The following is a 19823-nucleotide window of genomic DNA, read 5'->3' on the forward strand; positions in this document are numbered from 1 at the left end:
TGCATATACTGTGCTTTGTATGTAACCTCTGTTCCTTCTGCCTTCCTTTCTTAAAGGTACACTTCAGATATTAAAAGTTGCTCACTTTTCGCAGCTTCATTTTGTTTTATATTATTTGTATTTCTCATTCACATGTAAAAAACAAATACCCCAGAATATCCTGCAGTATTTATGATATCAATATTAGTTTCTTGTCAACAGAATCTAAAAGTCATTGTCCAGATTTCATCCAAAATGTTTCAAATATCCCTTCATTTTCCAATTATCACCAATTTTGTGATGTCATCACAAATCATGATGGTTATGTAAAACCTATAAGTTTAATAGCACTGACCTACTTCAACTTACTTGTCTCTTGAATATTTTTTAGCAAGGACAGCCTCAGGGTCTTCCTTGATGATAGCTCTAAGAGCCGTTGGAGCGGTGAACATGGACACCACATCATGCTGGTTCAGGACCCTGAAGAAAGCTCCAGGATCGGGTGTACCGACTGGTTTACCCTGAGGGAGAGAGAGAAAGAGGATACTAAAGAGAGTAGGTAAATTTCCTGACTTTTGTTCAATTCTTGAATTTCAGGAAGAGGGAAATCAGTTATACAGCATTGATAGTGACATCTGATGACCTACCCAAGATCAGTCTAATGCACAAAGACTTAACTATTAATATCTCTCATTCTCTCTATCTCCATTATTTACCTTACTGGTGTACAGATGGGGGTGGTTGGGGCATGCCCCCAACAAAAATTTCACCACCCAGGAAAAAAAAACATAAGATCATGGAAGAAAAAAAAGGGTGAAATATGAAATTGCTTTCTGAATATGAAAAAGAATATGATTTTTTTAATTAAAAATGTCAAAAATGTTGCTTGCTCGCTTCACTCGCAATTTTGCTGGGCTAAAAGTTCCTGTAATTTGCTTTCACACTGAAAAAATATCCACGACCTTGGAAAAATCCCACGAAAGTTCTCGTAATTTTGACAGGTACCTACTATTTACGCGTAATTTGCTTTCAGACTGCCGAAATTACCTGGTATTTTCTGATTGGGGTAAATTTCCCGATCAGAACAAACCTGGAACTGACAAACTTCGAGGCGATCTGGGGAGCGTTTCATCAATATTTTCATCCGACAAGTTGTCAGATCTGACATCTTTCCTTGATTCTGATTGGCTGAGAGGCACTGTTCCTATGGTAACTGTCGGATAAACTGATACTTGTTGGATAAAACGTCCGACAAGTCCTTTCATGAAACGCTCCCCAGAAACCGCCTTCTTTCTCGCTCTACCTCCCTCTCTTTCCCTATTATTTACCTCATAGATAATAGTTGGGTTCCTATGGAGGAGCGGAGCGTAGCATATATAGGAATGTCCTACGATCCAGCCCAGATCCGATGCAGCCCACCATACTTCACCCGGTTCCATGCCATAGAGATGTTTCATGGTCCAATACAGGGTCACCACGTAGCCCCCTGTTGGCCTCATCGGTGCCTACAATCAATGATGATGATAATAACAATAATATAATAATAATTGATTGTTATTGATCATGATAGATAACTTTGACTTTTCACTTAAATTAATTAGAGATTTTCTTAGAATCAGACGCATCTCTCTTGCACTTCCCTTACTCTCTATTACAATTGCACTTGCATCAGCTTGGTCCATTACTTCTTGTCGATAACTACAGTACTGCCTGGTATAACTAAACATGATTATTCTAGAATATGAATTTATTCCCCAACGCGGCTCTAACTTTGACTTGTATTTCAAATACTTGTGTATTGTCAATTTTGAGTGAACCATGCATACCGGAGTTGGAATTATTTTCTCATGTTGACATGTTTTCGTCTTTTGTTTTGTTCTGTGTATAAACATTGATTCTACATGTGTGTAAACCAGTGAAAAAAGACTTTCCTTCATGGACAATAGAGTTAAATTCAATTAATACTACATATGATTTATATAGGGTCTTTTTCCATCTTGATCAAATGCTCAAGGCGCTTAGAAAACAGCAAAAACAAAAGAAAAACTACAAGAAAAGGCAAATTACAATAGAGGAAAAATGTCTGTTTTCAAACATAGTACCTGCTCATGAACAAATGCAATTTTAGGTTGCAAGGATTGAGCTTTAAAGATGAAAGTCATAAGGTGGTATTCTCATATATGTAGCTATGGTTTACTTCAACCTGGGTTAGCTTAGACCATACTTTCATGGAATGCCTTCTGTCAACTCACACACCAATTAAAAATCATTCTTAGCCTGCAGCAAAATGTTGAAAAAAAACCATGAATTCAGCCATGAAATGGAAAGAATAGGAACATACAAAAATATACTAATTTTTAAGAATTGATACATTATAATGAATATGTAAGAAATACTTTGAAGTAAAGCATTCCATAGAACTAAGTGTGGTTTTACATTTTATAGACTAGGTTTAAAAATTGGTTCAATTATAATGCCACCCAGTGTTCACATCATTGAATGCCATGACCACAATAAATTTGAACTTTGGTTAAATGTTGTTGTTTAAAGGGGAATGAAACCTTTGGAACAAGTAGGCTTGTGTCGAAACAGAAAAATCAAAGAATAAGAACAAAGAAAGTTTGAGAAAAATAGGACAAATAATGAGAAAGTTATGAGCATTTGAATATTGCAATCTCTAATGCTATGGAGATCCTCCCATTGGCAACGCGACAAGGATGTGTGATGTCACTGATGAACAACTTTCCCTTTGATGGACTATGAAATACCCTGAAAATGTGTCTTTTTGCTTTTTCGTATGGTGATACAAACTCTTTATCCATGATGTATTCTTTAAAAATCTGTATTACATGCCCTCCTATAGAAAGAATACATGTTCTACTGATAGATGTAATAAAAGAGGCAATTTAAGTGAAATATATACTAAAGTAATGGGGAGAGTTGTTCAAGAGTGACATCACACACGTTTGTCGCATTGCCAATGTGAGGATCTCCATAGCATTAGTGATTGCAATATTCAAAAGCTCATAACTTTCTTATTACTTGTCCGATGTTGATCTGTTTCTTTGATTTTTCTGTTTTCAAACAAGCTATCTTGGTCCAAAGGTTTCTTTCTCCTTTAACTATGGATAGCCAATCGTGACAAAAAATCATTTCCTATTGTCAGCAGAACTATTGACCCCTTAATTTATGTAAATGGAGTGATAAATCCACTATGATGAAAACATTCTTGATAAAAGCATACAAGATAACAAACCTATCTATATTGAAATACAAGTACAAGTATAAGCAGTGGAAAGGTGTTGAAATTCAAAGCAAATAATTTAACACCAGATGTATGTAAACTTTTGCTTACACAGAGTAAATATATTCAAATTTCAAAACAAAACTATTCCCTCTTCATGTGCCGACAGGGACACCTTACCTTAGGGGTACCTGTTGCCCCTGACGTGTGTAGAACATAGAGGGCGTCTGTCGCCTTGACGGGAACGCAGTCATGACCTTTGACCGAGGAAACCAACTCTGTCCATGAGAAATCTCTGCCAGGGATAAGGTTAGCACTTTCAAACTGGATAGCGGGGCAGGGGGAGAGAAAATACATTTATAGCGAGATTATCTTTACCTTGGGCGTGCCCGTCGTGCCAGACGTGTGAAGGATAAAGATGGCGTCTGTTGCTTTGACCGGTACACAATCGTGACCTTTGACCCTGGAGGTCAGCTCCGTCCAGGAGAAATCTCTGCCCGGTATATAGGTGGCAGGTTCGAACTGTGTATGTGCGTGGATAAATTATACAGATGACGAAGAGGATGGGGATGAGGATGGGATGAGAAAAATTATTAGGAAGGGGAAGAGAAAGATGAGAGGAAATGAGAATGAAGAGGAAAGAAAGAAATTAAGGCAGAAAAAAACAAAGAGGGAGAGAAATGGAAGAAGAGAAAAGAAAGGAAGAAAAAATGAGGAGAAAAGAGAGAGAAAAGGAAGATAAAGAAGAGGAGAGAAGAAAGCAAAGAAAGGTGAAGAAGGAAAAAAGAAGAGGAAAAGAGAATGAAAAGAAAATAACAATTTAGAAAGAGGGGGAGAAGAGGAATAGAAAAGAAAGAGAAAGAAGAATAGAAAGAGATAGAAGAATAGAAAGAGAAGATGAAGACAGAGAAAGATAAAAAAAGAGAATAAAAGAAGATTGGAAGGGAAAAGAAGGAAAGGAAGAGAAAGATGAAGGAGAGCAGAAGAAGAGAAAAAAGACAGTGAAAAGAAAGAGGACAAAATGAAGAGAAACAGAATATAAAACAGAAAATAAGAGAAAGGAAGAGACAAAGACAAAAAAAGAAGAGGTAGGAAAAAGAAGAAAAGGAGAAAGAAGACAATTAGGGGAGAGGAAGAGGGAACTTAAAAAGAACAGAAAGGTGAAAAGGAAGAGAAGAAGAGAAAAGAAGATGAACAGATAAAGTGAAGGAGAAGACGAACAGATAGAGTGAAGGGGAAGAGGAAGCAGAGGAGGAAAGGAAGAGGGAGAGGATAATGGGGATGAGATGGAGAATAAACACGAGGTCGAAAACGAGAGAAGGGATGAGGGGGAGATGTGTGGAAAGGAAGAAGAGAGGAATGGAATAATTTTAAAAAGTAGAAAACAGTACAACACAACACGCCATGCTCATGTGACCTGCCATCACAAAAGAAATAATTTTATGAATTTTCCTGAGCTCTAAAAGTGATGCACAATCTGTTAAAATGGATCAACAAAAACCTACCAAATTGACTGAATGTGCAAGAGATTCAGTGAGCGCTTCAAAGAATAAGGAGGAAATGATGTTCTGGACTCGCTCAAGCATGAGATGTGCATACTGAGAAATCTCGGTGACACTCATACATACATGTAGCTCTCATGGGAAGGGGTGTCAAAGAATTTCTGTAGAACTTTACAACTTCTAATTTTGACAATATGAAAAAGAATTTTTTTTCCTCAGATAAAGATAATTTTCTCCTTTTTTTGGAACATCCCCTTCCCTGGATGACTAATTGTTGCTTTTGTGTTGGCAGGTCATACAGTATGTTATGATCTACATGTGATATGAAAAGACACTTCATGCATATGTTAGGATTAAAAACTTTACATAAAAAGACGATGTGGTAAGCACTGGACTGGTTGGCATGTTAAAGGATAACTACATCTACGCAGAACAACAGTTAATCATGACAGCCAGGAACAACACATTACAAACATATAAAAAGATATTTGATGTGGAAGAGGTTCATCGTGGTGAAGGATTGAGTAGAAGAAATAACCAGTTGTTTCACGATGTAGCAAACGTAGTAGGAAAGCTACATTTGCTACATCGTGAGACAACTGGTTATTTCTTCTACTCAAAAAGATATTTGTTAAATAAAGTTTGAGAGTGCTCAATTTCATATAAATGTATTCTTTGAATTTGGGGGCTTTAATAAGAAAATATCATAACTATTTTTAGAATCTATAAGTTTAAGAAAAGTAGAAGACTAAACGGCTCTTTCATACGGTAAAAAAATTCGTAATTTGATTGATGATTCCAGTGAAAAAGAGGCTAATGACAAATATTTGGCACATTTGAAACCAACTAGAATCACAAACGCTAATCATAATCACAAATTCAAATTCTACTGCAGAGGTAAATTTCGGTTAAGTTTCACTCAAATTACGGTAAAAATATTCTGTGTGAAAGGACCGATGATTCTATAGACGAATTCCAATCATTATTACAATGATGATTCAAGATTCACGTGTGAAAAGGCCCTAAATAACCTTTATTTTTTTCTGAAACAGCACAGAATGATAACAAATGCAATACAACTACTGAATTTAATTGTGCAAAATTGCAATTTTGCAATGTTTGCGTAAAAAGAGAATAAAAAGTTTGAAAAGGACTTTAATATGAAAAACATCTGTATGAATTTAAAAAGGATAGCAGAGAGAATATTGGAAAAACTAGCTACGTGTACTATAAAATAAAAAGATTTATGAACAGATTGATATATATATCTTTGTGAGATAGTTGGGCATGTAAAACAGCACAATGATTTTGAACATGATCATGATGATATATTATATAACTGGAATTCAATATCTGAAAATATAGTCTGTACTGATTATTGGCAGAAAGTATGCACGGGTGCTGGTAAAAAAGAATTAAAGAATTACATGTACTATTTAATATCATTCTAAAATGAATCTATTTCAATAAGCAACTGGACATGGATGAAGAAATCTACATATACTTATTTTCATCATCTAATTTGGATTTTCTTACACAAGATAGATGTGAGCATGTACATGTAGATTTTCGTAACTGACAATTGCAAAAGAATTGGCATGATCAAAATTATAGCAATAATAATATAATACAAACAATGCCAGTTTCTTCAACAGAAATGGGACAGTCTATGGGGAAATCTGGACCACTGTCTCTAAAAAAGCCCCACTGAAAGCAAGTATAATAAAACAGTTGCTTGATAAACTGCCTACTTCAGGCTTCATCTGAATGATATACAGGAGTCATCAACTGCTATTCAATCCCCTGTTATTTTATAAATTCATCAGAACCAGACAAAATTCTCCCTACCAAATTTCTTTGAAAACATATAGGGTTTGGGTTGTGATCTAATGATAAAAGTGGATTATTTTGCTTCTTTTGGAATAATCAGATTAATAAAGGTTAATAATAATAATAATAATAGGCATTTATATAGCGCCATCTATCTAGAAATATTCTATTCCGAGGCGCGTTGTTATCATTATTACCCCGGCTTTAGCTCGAGCTGCCTCTCAGCGCTCATGCATTCAAGGAATTAATCCTGCCGGGTACCCATTCACCTCACCTGGGTCGAGTGCAGCACAATGTGGATAAATTTCTTGCTGAAGGAAATTACGCCATGGCTGGGATTCGAACCCACGACCCTCTGTTTCAAAGTCAGAAGACTTATCCACTGGGCCACAACGCTCCACAAGGGTTAGGTAGATTAGGGTAGAGATTGGAGGAGAGGTTGGGTTATTTAAAGTGCAGATTTTTCCTTTGGAGCCAACTCAACCAGAACAGATGCAACAAAAAATGTTAACTTAACAAGTTAACTTTCAAGAGCATAACCATGCATATTCTTTCTCAACCACTATAAAAACTCATGCTGTCTTTCATTGACAAATTTACAAACAAATGCAGGTATATCTATGATTCTAAATCACCAATCTCAAATTTAGTCCCCCCCCCCCCCCCCCCGAAAAGGCATCCTTTAGACACGGTTTAAAACCTTGTTATTTATATCCCACAGTTTCCATAGTAGAAATACTTAATACCCAATCAAACTCAAGGAAAGTTGTCAGATCTGACAACTTGCCTGAGGACAAATCTTCAAAAAACTCTCCCCAATAAATTATTTTCCACTACTATAGATTTAAAGGTATAGATTGATCTACACTTTGCAAATACTAACACAAAAATATCTGCATTCTCTTCAATATTTTTTTAAGCCTCACAAATGATTGACTTGACAATACACCATTATTTCATTCATTTTTTGCAGATCTTGGCTACATCACTTCTAAAAGTCCTTAAAGTGAAATCTTACGTTAGGTCTGTTGTAGATTATACAGGCCTTTGGTTTGGTTTCACACATATCAATGGCATTGTCTAGGAGATTCTTGTAGTCAACGATACGCCCTGGCTCAACACCAACCGATGCAGACACTACAACCTTGGGCTGCTCGAAGGAAAGAAGGAAACAATTAAAAAAAAGATAAGGTAAATTCTTAGAATAATAATATGCAACAATTACATATAGCACTTAATACAGATGTTTCTACTATAGCGCTGCATACTATTGCCCCTGGCTTTAGCACGGCTACGATGATCAAACACTTGAGCACTCAAGGAATTCCTTCCTACCGGGTACCCGTGTACTACACCTAGATGGAGAGTGCGAAATGCAGATGATGCAGGACCCGAGTGCTATGGTGGGATTTGAACCCTGTGGTTCAAAGCCTGGAGGCTTATCCACAGAGTCACACCTCTAATATGAGATAAGGTCGGGGGGGTACTTAGTATAATTGTATGATACGTGCATGTGCCGTGGTTGAAACCGCCATTTTCAGACTAAATTTCTGTTCTAGACCATCACCAATTCAGAAAGCCATACAAATTCCAATTTTTTTCTGTTCCGAAGACCCTCAAATTTGTGATTTCTTGTTCCAGTGCACGGCATCATGAACTCGCTCAGCTGGTCATAGTGGCAAGCTAGATCAGCGCATAGCCCTGGCGCCAGGTCGCCGATGCTCCAGCGCACATAGCTTGCTTGCTTGGCCCGATATGAATCTCGCAAGACGTGTGCGCGTTTTTTTACGTAGCCGCTACGAATTAAGCCCACAATCTATTAATGAGTTCTAGAGAACCCCATGTTTATGTACAGTAGTCAGTTCTGGAGCATTGTAACTTTTATTAGCAATCCTAGATCCAAGAACCGTTCCGGAGACCCCTGTTTTAAGACCAATTTTCAGTTCCAGTGCCCCATTTTTTTCTCTGGCACGGCACATAGATATCATGTTATAATTCAAAATTTTGGGCTCACTTGATGTATACAGTACCTTGACATGGTCTATCCTAACTGAAAGCTCTTTCGATGCGAAACCACCAAAGACCAGGACGTGGATGGCTCCTATCCTCGCGCAAGCAAGCATGGCCATGACTGCCTGGGGGATCATTGGCATGTAGATGAGGACTCGGTCGCCATACTTAACCCCGGAGTTGACCAATGCAGTGGCAAACTTGGAAACCTGCAAGAAGATAAGACAAATAAAAGACTTTTGATTTGATTGAATTAGATTTGAAAGATATTTTAATTTGTGTCATATACACAGGCCTTGTGTTGCAATATATTTTTCAGGGCAAGCTCTCTAAGTTCCTAGGAACAATTCATGGGAAAAAATTTAAAAGGGCACAAAATTAAACAACAGTTAGGCTTATGAAAGGGTCACTAAAGCCAATCAATAGAGTAGATCCAAAGTCATTGGTGACATTGGTGGCTTTGGATCAATCTACATTAATACCGTGAAGTGCATGCCTGGGTAAAATAAGATGATCATGATGCCGATGCCAAACTATCCTAAATCATTATTACTGTTGTTTTTATTATCATTATCAGTGGTGGTGAAGATGATGATGACTATCATTTTTATTATTGCTGTTGCTGTTGTTATTTTCATCATTATTATGACCAATATCATTGTTATCATCATCTTTAATTATTATTTTGATCATTATCATTATATTTTTATTATTATCATCATCAAATGTTATCATTACTATTAAAGGTGCATATTGGTAAAGCCAGGCTGACACTTGCACGACTTTTGGCCACGATTTTGTCGTGTCAAGTCGTGCCATTTTTGGGCACGAACTGGGAGGCTCCCGCACTGTTTTACGACTTGTTCACGCACAGTTCACGACGAGTTCACGAATGCGTGCCCGTCAGTGTCCACATTGACACAAACTGGCACGACGAGTTCACGCATAGTTTGCGCATAGTTTACGCACTTCCCGCATTGGCACGACGAGTTTACGCAATTCGGACGGTGTCGTGCTGAACTATTCGTGAACACGATGTGAGCTGTTCGTGAACCATTCGTGACAGTTGTGGCATGGCACGCACTGGCACGCATCCTCCCGCATCGTCCCGACGAGTTCACGAACAGTTTGCGCATAGTTCACGACCCGGTGGCTAAATTTTGTCGTGACCCAAATTTTGAACATTTAAAAATTCTTGTCCCGACATGGCACGCAGTCACGACATGTTACGACGTGTTTACGCACACTTCACGTCAGTTCACGACTAGCTTGCGCACTGGCACGACTTGAGTCGTGCCAATGCGTGACACAAAATCGTGCAAGTGTCAGGCTGGCATAAAGCAACCTTCCTATTAATAATACATGTATGTAATGTACATGTAGGACCTGTGTCAAACACTTATTTAAAAAATGGGGGGGGGTCTTATACTTTTATGTACAGTAAAGCAGGTCATTACAATTTAGAGGGCTGGCAGTTTTCACAATGCTAATTTTGAAAGTCATATGTTTCATGACTGTTGCACATACTGTAATGTTTTTCTTTGCATAGAAAATGTACAAAGTTCATTTTGATATTTAACTACATGTACCTATAAATAAAATTGGCAGTGTTCCTCACATATCTTGTGCGTGCCCTAATATTGCATATCTTTTTCTTTTATTTAAGGGATAAATCAACATGAATAACATACGTATATGTCAAACTTGAAAAACTGCATCAGACAAGAGGAGAGTTATAAATATATCTTCCTTCAAAATCATTAATGGACAAAAAACTTTTTGGACTAAATGACAATCACCATAAAACTAAACTACAAATAGGCGACTGGTAATTAGTCTACTGTGCAAACCCACCACTATAGTTAAGGGGTAATGTAGTAGTAGTAGTAGTAGTAGTAGTAGTAGTAGTAGTAGTAGTAGTAGTAGTAGTACATGTAGTAGTAGTAGTAGTAGTAGTAGTACATGTAGTAGTGGTATTAGTAGTAGTGTAGTAGTAGTAGTAGTAGTAGTAGTAGTAGTAGTAGTAGTAGTAGTAGTAGTAGTAGTAGTAGTAGTACATGTAGTAGTGGTATTAGTAGTGGTAGTAGTAGTAGTACATGTAGTAGTAGTAGTAGTAGAAGTAGTAGTAGTAGTAGTAGTAGTAGTAGTAGTAGTAGTAGTAGTAGTAGTAGTAGTAGTAGTAGTAGTACATGTAGTAGTAGTAGTAGTAGTAGTAGTAGTAGTACATGTAGTAGTAGTAGTAGTAGTAACAGTAGTAGTAGTAGTAGTAGTAGTAGTAGTAGTAGTAGTAGTAGTAGTAGTAGTAGTAGTACATGTAGTAGTAGTAGTAGTAGTAGTAGTAGTAGTAGTAGTAGTAGTAGTAGTAGTAACAGTAGTAGTAGTAGTAGTAGTAGTAGTAGTAGTACATGTAGTAGTAGTAGTAGTAGTAGTAGTAGTAGTAGTAGTAGTACATGTAGTAGTAGTAGTAGTAGTAGTAGTAGTAACAGTAGTAGTAGTAGTAGTAGTAGTAGTAGTAGTAAAAGTAGTAGTAGTAGTAGTAGTAGTAGTAGTAGTAGTAGTAGTAGTAGTAACAGTAGTAGTAGTAGTAGTAGTAGTAGTAGTAGTAGTAGTAGTAGTAGTAGTAGTAGTAGTAGTAGTAGTAGATGTAGTAGTGGTATTAGTAGTAGTAGTAGTAGTAGTAGTAGTAGTAGTAGTAGTAGTAGTAGTAGTAGTAGTAGAAGTAGTAGTAGTAGTAGTAGTAGTAGTAGTAGTAGTAGTAGTAGTAGTAGTAGTAGTAGTAGTAGTAGTAGTAGTAGTAGTTAGTAGTAGTAACTAGTAGTAGTAGTAGTAGTAGTAGTAGTAGTAGTAGTAGTAGTAGTAGTAGTAGTAGTAGAAGTAGTAGTAGTAGTAGTAGTAGTAGTAGTAGTAGTAGTTGTAGTAGTAATAGTAGTAGTAGTAGTAGTAGTAGTAGTAGTAGTAGTAGTAGTAGTAGTAGTAGTAGTAGTAGTAGTTGTAGTAGTAATAGTAGTAGTAGTAGTAGTAGTAGTAGTAGTAGTAGTAGTAGTAGTAGTAGTAGTAGTAGTAGTAGTAGTAGAAGTAGTAGTAGTAGTAGTAGTAGTAGTAGTAGTAGTAGTAGTAGTAGTAGTAGTAGTAGTAGTAGTAGTAGTTAGTAGTAGTAGTAGTAGTAGTAGTTAGTAGTAGTAGTAGTAGTAGTAGTAGTAGTAGTAGTAGTAGTAGTAGTAGTAGTAGTAGTAGTTAGTAGTAGTAGTAGTAGTAGTAGTTAGTAGTAGTAGTAGTAGTAGTAGTAGTAGTAGTAGTAGTAGTAGTAGTAGTAGTAGTAGTAGTAGTAGTAGTAGTAGTAGTAGTAGTAGTAGTAGTAGTAGTAGTAGTAGTAGTAGTAGTAGTAGTAGTAGTAGTAGTAGTAGTAGTAGTAGTAGTAGTTAGTAGTAGTAGTAGTAGTAGTAGTAGTAGTAGTAGTAGTAGTAGTAGTAGTAGTAGTAGTAGTAACTAGTAGTAGTAGGAGGAGGAGGAGGAGGTAGTAGTACATGTAGTAGTAGTACAAGGAATAATTCTTTTGGTATCGCATGACAATTAGGGGAACCAGTTGCAGCCTAAATTTACTAGTGTTCCAGAGCTGCCAACCTGAACAAGAACATTTCAGTATTTTCAAGGCTGAAAATCAGTATTTTGGTGAGGAAATTAGTGTTTTCACAGGAATACCATAGGACAATACATAAACTGAAACTTAAGAAATCAGTATTTTGCATGAAAACATCAGTATTCTTCTCTATTTTCAGTACTACATGTAAATACAGAAAATCAGTACTACTTGGCAGCTCTGGGCCCACTGTTCCGGAGGCCCTCTCACTTAGAAATTGAAACAGCATGTATCATGGAGTACTAGTCTTTGTGTGAAGACCTACTTGCAGATTCACATTTCAATCATGGTCTGTGGATTGAGACTAGACCAATTAGATGCTATGTGCAACTTAACCCCCCCCCCACAAAAAAAAAATCAAATATATAAATAAATGAAATAAAATAAAGGCCAAGGGATAAAAATAATACCGTAATCAACGGTGGAAAAGGAATAATCAGAACTTTTCAAGGAGAGCATTCCCATGTGATCTTATATTAAATTCATATTGGAGGACATGATAACAATAGGAAACCTGTGCACCAGACCATAAGAGCAATCATTTATCACTGTTTGATGAACAGGCTTCTATATTTACATGACATAGCCCTCCAACATGGAGACAGTATGGCATCACTGGAAAGATCCCGGGGGGGCCACTTCCATTCACGAGTGGATACCATGCACGACCATGGGGTCTCGAAAAGCACCCTAAACACGTAATTTCCATGTTCTGAAAATGCATCCCTTAACAAGTATTGGCGTGTGAAACCCTACCCTTAACAAGTTTTGGAAACAAAACGATACTCTTGGCAAATGTTCCCTGAAATGAACCCCTAAACAAGTACAGGAATGTTTTATTAGGTGGTTTCAGACCCCCTCGATCACAAGAATCCCCCTTAAATTACGAGAACTTTTTAAGGCTAAAAAATACCTGTTAATTATTCCTGCATTCACACCGCCCAGAAGTTCCCGAAGTTACGAGCATGCGCAGTGTGGTCTGATAAGCAGGCAAGGCGGGAGATTCAAAATCACTAGCCCAGCAGCCACCCACGCCGCCGCGCCCAACGACACGCTGGGATAAAAGTTCCCGTAATTTGCTTTCACATCGCCAAAATACCTGCGACCTTGGAAAAATCCCCACGAAAGTTCTCGTAATTTCGCCAAGTACCTATTTAGCGGGTATTTTCTTTCGGGGAAATTACGCGTAGTTTGCTTTCACATTACCAAAATACCTGGTATTTTCTGATCGGGGTAAATTTCCCGATCAGAGAATACCTGGAACTGGCGAACTTCGAGGCGGTCTGAAACCACCTATTGTTACGGGTCCTTCGGTCGTCGGCTTTACCTTATTTGATTTAGTACAACCCCACCTTCTACACCTCGTGCAAATCGGACTCTAAACACGAAGTGTTGGGGCATAAAGGACATGCTTTATAAAACATTTTTTTTCATCCCCGCAAATTCGACCCTAAACACGTAATTCTCCTAGCGAAATAGATACCCTTTTTTTGTTTATTTTTGTGTTTTTGACACCCTTATCACGTTACGTACGTAACGTGCCCTATCGTGAAAAAGACATCCTTTTTATGTGTTTTTTGGTCTCTCATGGTATCCACTCATCAATGTAAGTGCCCCCCCTCCCCCCCCGGGGAAAGATCTATTGGGGAAATCATGATTAGTACCAATCAGAAGGTAAATTGCCAACTCATCCTTGACCACATGATCCACTGTCTAATGCCATTCCATCCATCAATATTTTGTCTAACAATCGGTTCATCCACTATCAACATGGTCCAATCATCACTTTGTCTAATTACCATTTTGTCTTTGATGACAATTTCATCTGATAACCAGGTGGTCTAATATCCATTTTATTTTCATTCATTTTGCAAAATGAACACTTAGTCCAATTAGACCAAATGGTATGGACTACATGTACTTGTAAATGGCTATTGGACCAACTTGTTATTAGACGAAATAGTGAGTGGAAAAATTGGCAATGTGACCATGTGGATAGTGGACAAACCGATGGAAGACCACATGATAGTAGACGAGTTGGCAATTGGACGCATTGGCATTAGACGAATGGGACATAAACCAAAAGAGAATACGTTTAAAGGGATAGTCCGGGCTGAAAATATTTATATCTTAATACATACTGTACATGTACGTGAAGAGTAGAATTCACTGAGCAAAATGCCGAAAATTTCATCAAAATCAGATAAGAAATAATTAAGTTATTGAACTTTAAAATTTAGCAATATTTTTTTAAACAGTCGTCATGAATATTCATTAGGTGGGTTGGTGATGTCACATCCCCACTTTCCGTTGTCTTATGTTCTTAGATACAATCATAATTTTTTCATTATTTCATACTTGTGTGAATATGTCTCCCTTGTAATGAAATAAGTTGCAGCAACAAATATCTAATGCACTATCAGTAGTCAATCCAATTTTTCTAGTTCTTGGAGGAAAAAATTTAATTAAACCAAATTTCATATATATATACAAAAAATAACATGGGGATGTGACATCATCAGCCGAACTTATAAATATTCATGACGACTGTTTTCACAAAATATTGCTTATCTTTAGAATTTAATAACTTCTTTATTTTTCATCCTTTCATGATGAAATTTTCGGCAATTTGCTCAGTGAATTCTACTCTATTTATCAAGCAATAAATACATGTACTTTCAGCCCGGACCATCCCTTTAAAAATCATCTCTGATAAGAATTCAACGTGTGTGCTGTGACGCTCACCTCTTCTTGTAATTCTTTATACGTGATCTTTGTCACTGTCCCTGTGACAGGACTGTCGTGGATGATCGCATCTTGGTCGCCATACCCCTCGTCAACGTGACGATCTACAGCATTGTAACACATGTTAAGCTCACCACCTACAAACCTGGTTTATTACATAAAAAACAACAACGAAACAATCACTATTCATTGTCCAATGATATTCCACTCTTATCCTGAACTCTTGTGTGTGCTTCATAAAGCTGTTTGTAGTAACTCCCGCAGGCCTACATGTACTCGTAATGGCACCACATTGTGTTATGTACGCATTTGACCACATACAATGTATGCTATCCGGGGGGGGGGGGGGCAGTCAAATGTATTACTGTACACACGCGTGGCCAAATCATTTCCAAACACCCCCTCTACGAGTTTTTCTCTGTGTGCAAAATAACCCCTAAACAAGTTTTTTGCGAGTTTTATATTTTGGCACCTTGAACAAGTTGTCGCCAGAATATGACCCCGGGGAAAAAAACGTACCCTAAACACGCCCAAAACATCCCTTTATTAAAATACATGTTTTTGGGGGGTCACACGTATATAATGTACAGCAATATAGTTGACTGGGGGGGGTAAGGCCCAACTTTTACGAACGACTGGTGATCTTTCTGGAAAAATATTCATTTGTGTTGGTTTGCAGGTAGCTCTAAGAAAGGGTCATCAGTTGATGGTTAGTTGCTTGTAACTTAAGAACAGCTTTATGAAACGCCCACCGGGTGTGACGACAATCATGGTTTAAAGTTGGGTCAATCTATGTCAAATAAACCAATTTTCAGATAATTTGTCTCCTGACCCCCTCCAATTTTCTTTAAACTCACATCAAATATTACCCATCATGTATTGTGTCTGACAGAAAGTTCCTAAATATTTTGCTCCAAGGTCAAATGGTTGCTATGATACAGCCTCCCTTTAGTAACCAATGCGTGGTCCAGCAACTGACTATGGGGGCATATTTGGTGCGAGTTTGAATAAAATTTGAGGGGGTCAGCCGGTCGGGTGACTAGATGATCAATTTTAATTATATGTATTGTCACATTTGGCAACAAAACCCATCTTAAAATGAAAATATGTCAGAGGAAACCCAATAAACTCACAACAAGCAAACACCGTGAACAAATGTTTGACACTTCAATGCTTTTCACACTGCAAAACCCAATACTATCCTTAACCCCGGACTATTCTTAACCCCATACTATGTTTTTTGTGTTTCACAGTCTTTCTTAACCCCGCACTAAATGCTTAGCTGGGGTTTACGCCTTAACCCCGGACTAAGGCACAGCTCATGAATATTGATAATTTTGCCACATAGAGCGGGATTAACGTGCAATTTCAATGTTTGCGATTGGCTAATGCTCAGCCCCACTCTTTCTTAGCCTGGTTTTGTTTCTCACTGCATCCTTTAGCACCACCCTACTTTCTTGCAAGGCCAGATAGGACCATACTATTTCCCGTGCTAACCCACTTTGGTAAAACATAGTGTGAAAACGAAGTGGACTATAAAGCTCAACCCCTGGGAATTGGTGGGGTTAATACGCCCACCCCCCCCCCCCCCGGCCCCCCCCCCCTCCCCATTACCCCCAACAATTTCCCGGAATTAAGGAAAAAAGTGCAGTGTGAAAAGCATATAAGTTTCCCATAACTTTAGACCAGACTTGGACTTGACTGAGGTTTGAGTTAACCCAATTCAATTCAAAGTTTATTAAAACATGAGTCGCACCTAAATGGCTGAATTGGTCATGTATAAAAAGTACATGGTACAAAGTACAGGGGTTTGGTGAAACTACATGTACATGGATACCTCAGTGACACAAACGCAACTATTTTCTAGAGCTGCGTCCCTAAAATAGTCGCAATCTGGCGTCACTTCGGGAATCATGTAGTTCCAATCACCTCCTCTGGCGGCCATACATACATGTATTTGAGGGGTATTTGTTCACCGTTACCGTTTAACTTTAGGGTAGTGTACATATCACAATCGCCTTCCCTTCCCTCCCTCCCGGTCCACCCCCCCCCCCTTGAGGACACAATGATTGACGCTATTGTTCAAGGGTCAACGCTATTGTATTTGCGTTGTTGACATGTGGATCGAGGGGTCTACGCAGCATCAGTTAGGTAAGAAACCTTAATTTTTTTTACATTTTTATCTAACATTCTTTAAAACCTTCCTACTGGTATGCATTAGACGTAGGAAGGTGTAAAAATCAATAAAATTCATAGACTTTGCATAATTTTTGTATTAAAAAAAGGATTTCCTAGAGATCCTCCTTTGCTTTGGTCAGTCTCTTATGCATCTATGGGAAGAAGGTCAAGACGTCAATGTTGAAGAAGAATATGTCAGGATTTTAAAAGTCATCATCATGACATTGCGTCCTGACCCCCCCCCCCCCCCCCCCCCCCCCATTTCCGAGCAGGCAAAACAAAACACACGATTGTCAAACATGAAATGGGCAAAGTCACTGAAAACCATTAACTTTATGGCTACCCAATTTTCAAATGTTAGCAACGTTACAGTATACGCACCAATTTGTAGCTGGAGACTGGCTCAAATCCATGACCTTATCCCATTTCTTGAACCACACTACCCGCTCCGCCTGCTCCGCCCAGAACTCCTCCGGTTGCGCAATGCTGTCGGCAAACACCTGTGGATACGTGGATTGTGCCGTGGTGGTAGGCCGTGATTTTTGGTGATTTCTCGAGTTTGTGAAATACGTCTGAGCACCTGGAACAATCTTCCTGAAATTCCTCAATCCCATGATGGTTTTGCAAGAGGCTGATCCATAGTTTGTGGCGAAAAGCCGTAGGCCTAGTTTTGACGAGAGTTTTGCGGCAGCCATTCTGGTCTTGCTTGGCTAGGTGAACTGTGGAGAACGATCTGAGCTAGCTGCGCTGCGCGAGCGCGCGCCGGGGGCCGATTGCACGAAAGGGTCTTTGCAAGGACCGTCTTTCGTGTCGCCCATCTTTTATGATGCGCCATGTGAAACGCATTTTAAATAAATCATCTGCAAACATATTTCATTCGTCCGTTAAATTAAACAACATATTTTTTTATGAAATGATGTGATATATCATGAAATTGTATAAAATTCGATTTAAAAGCAAACTAACAAATCTTATTCTTTATCATAAATTTCAGAAACAACCCGCCTATAGCGTATCATAAGAGATGGGCGACACGAAAGACGGTCCTTGGAAAGACCCTTTCGTGCAATCAGCCCCGGCTCGCTAGCTAGACATCACGTACCCTGTAAAGCTAAGGTACCGTTACCGTTAGTCTCAATTTTCATTCTTGGAAATAGGGACCGAGACTACACGCGACCCTGGGATGGCTGATTACGTAATCGACTTATTTCGTGAAGTAGTCATGGTAGTAGAGGATGGATGGATGGATGGAGGAATGGATGGATGGGTGGATGGATGGATGGGTGGAAGGATGGATGGATGGACGGGTGGATGGATGGATAGATAGATGGAGGAATGGATGGATGGAGGGGTGGATGGATGAGGGGTGGATGGATTGGTGGATGGATTGATGGTTGGGTGGATGGAGAGAGGGAAGAAGGGAGGGATAGATTGATGGGTGGATGGATTGGTGGTTGGATGGATGGAGAGAGGAAAGAAGGGAGCGGGTGGATGGATTGGTGATCGATGGATGGAGAAATGGATGGATAAATGGATGGATGGATGGCCGGATGGATGAATGATGGTGCATGCTGGATAAGCAAATGGATGAATCAATCTATCATTTGGGATGAATAGAAAGATTATTATTACAAGATGGATGGAGGGGTTCATTAATTTATTGATCTATTAATTGCCAAGATATGTATGGCAGTGTATCCTATTGCCGGACACCTTTATTTCAGTGCTTTAAAAATGACAACTAGAGGAAATACAATGAAGAAAAATGATACCTTGCTATTCCAAATATTCTGAAAATTATGAATATGATGAAATTATTTTATATTTTCCAACCGTTTTCTTTGCACTGCACTTGCCGCATACCCCTCCGCGAAAAACAATTATTTTCGTGCGTGACAAATTACATCATAATTCCGGACGCGCGAAGGACGGGTAAAAATGTTCTTGATTATAATGATGTAAGAAAGAGTTGGTGTGATTTTTTCATGATATATCATCTCATGAGTAAATTCTAAGTTTTTGTTTGCTTTCTTATATCGATTTTGAGCAGATCTTTGTAATGAATTGGTGTTTGCTAACTAATTTCATTTTTAAATTTTTTTTTGATTGCGTGTTCGATATGGCACTTTTCCGTATTAAAGGGGAAGTTCACCCTGACAAAAACTTTATTGTAAAAATAGCAGAAAAAATAATAAAAAATATTGCCGAAGGTTTGAGAAAAATTCATCAAATAATTAAAAAGTTATTAGAATTTCAATTATTTGATTTGTGACGTCATATGCGAGCAGCATTCCTACATAGCGAATGGTAAAAAATCAATGAAATGTCATTTTCTCAGAAAATTGAAAATGGTTTTCACTGTACCTTTGTATATCAATAGACAAATCATTTCACACCCGACCATGAATAGAAAACAAAATTAAGTCATCAGGAACCATGCAAAATTTGAAATTCATGCATTTTATATTACATAACAGATGGGGCAGCTGCTCGTTTATGACGTCACAAATCCAAAACTTTGAACTCTAATAACTTTCTTACTCTTTAACGGATTTTCATCAAACCTTCACCAATATTTTTTACTATTTTTTCTGCTATTTTTGCAACAAAGTTTTCTTCAGGGTGAACTTCCCCTTTAATGCTCGTTCATATCGTGACCCTCAGTCAAGTTCTATCGATGCGCAGACGATCGTTGACG

The 19823-nt window shown here is 38.1% G+C and overlaps 1 protein-coding gene across 2 annotated transcripts in view; it reads right to left on the bottom strand.

Annotated features, from left to right (window-relative positions):
- LOC121421647 (acyl-CoA synthetase short-chain family member 3, mitochondrial-like) overlaps positions 1-17849 on the bottom strand; it is a 42270-nt gene extending 24421 nt beyond the window's left edge. The window contains exons 1-7 of one of the 2 annotated variants that reach the window (XM_041616415.1): positions 17507-17849; positions 14948-15092; positions 8586-8774; positions 7574-7705; positions 3404-3547; positions 1308-1484; positions 349-500 (exon numbers count right to left, since the gene is read on the bottom strand). In XM_041616415.1, the coding sequence (XP_041472349.1) occupies positions 349-500; positions 1308-1484; positions 3404-3547; positions 7574-7705; positions 8586-8774; positions 14948-15092; positions 17507-17820 (1253 nt within the window). In that variant the 5' untranslated portion in view covers positions 17821-17849. Of the gene's footprint in view, positions 1-348; positions 501-1307; positions 1485-3403; positions 3548-3601; positions 3746-7573; positions 7706-8585; positions 8775-14947; positions 15093-17506 lie in introns of both variants that reach the window. The other variant, XM_041616414.1, reaches the window with a different exon arrangement.
- Between the last annotated feature and the right edge of the window lie 1974 nt (positions 17850-19823).

The sequence above is a fragment of the Lytechinus variegatus genome, chromosome 9 (assembly GCF_018143015.1).
Source record: "Lytechinus variegatus isolate NC3 chromosome 9, Lvar_3.0, whole genome shotgun sequence".
NCBI classification, from domain to species: domain Eukaryota; kingdom Metazoa; phylum Echinodermata; class Echinoidea; order Temnopleuroida; family Toxopneustidae; genus Lytechinus; species Lytechinus variegatus.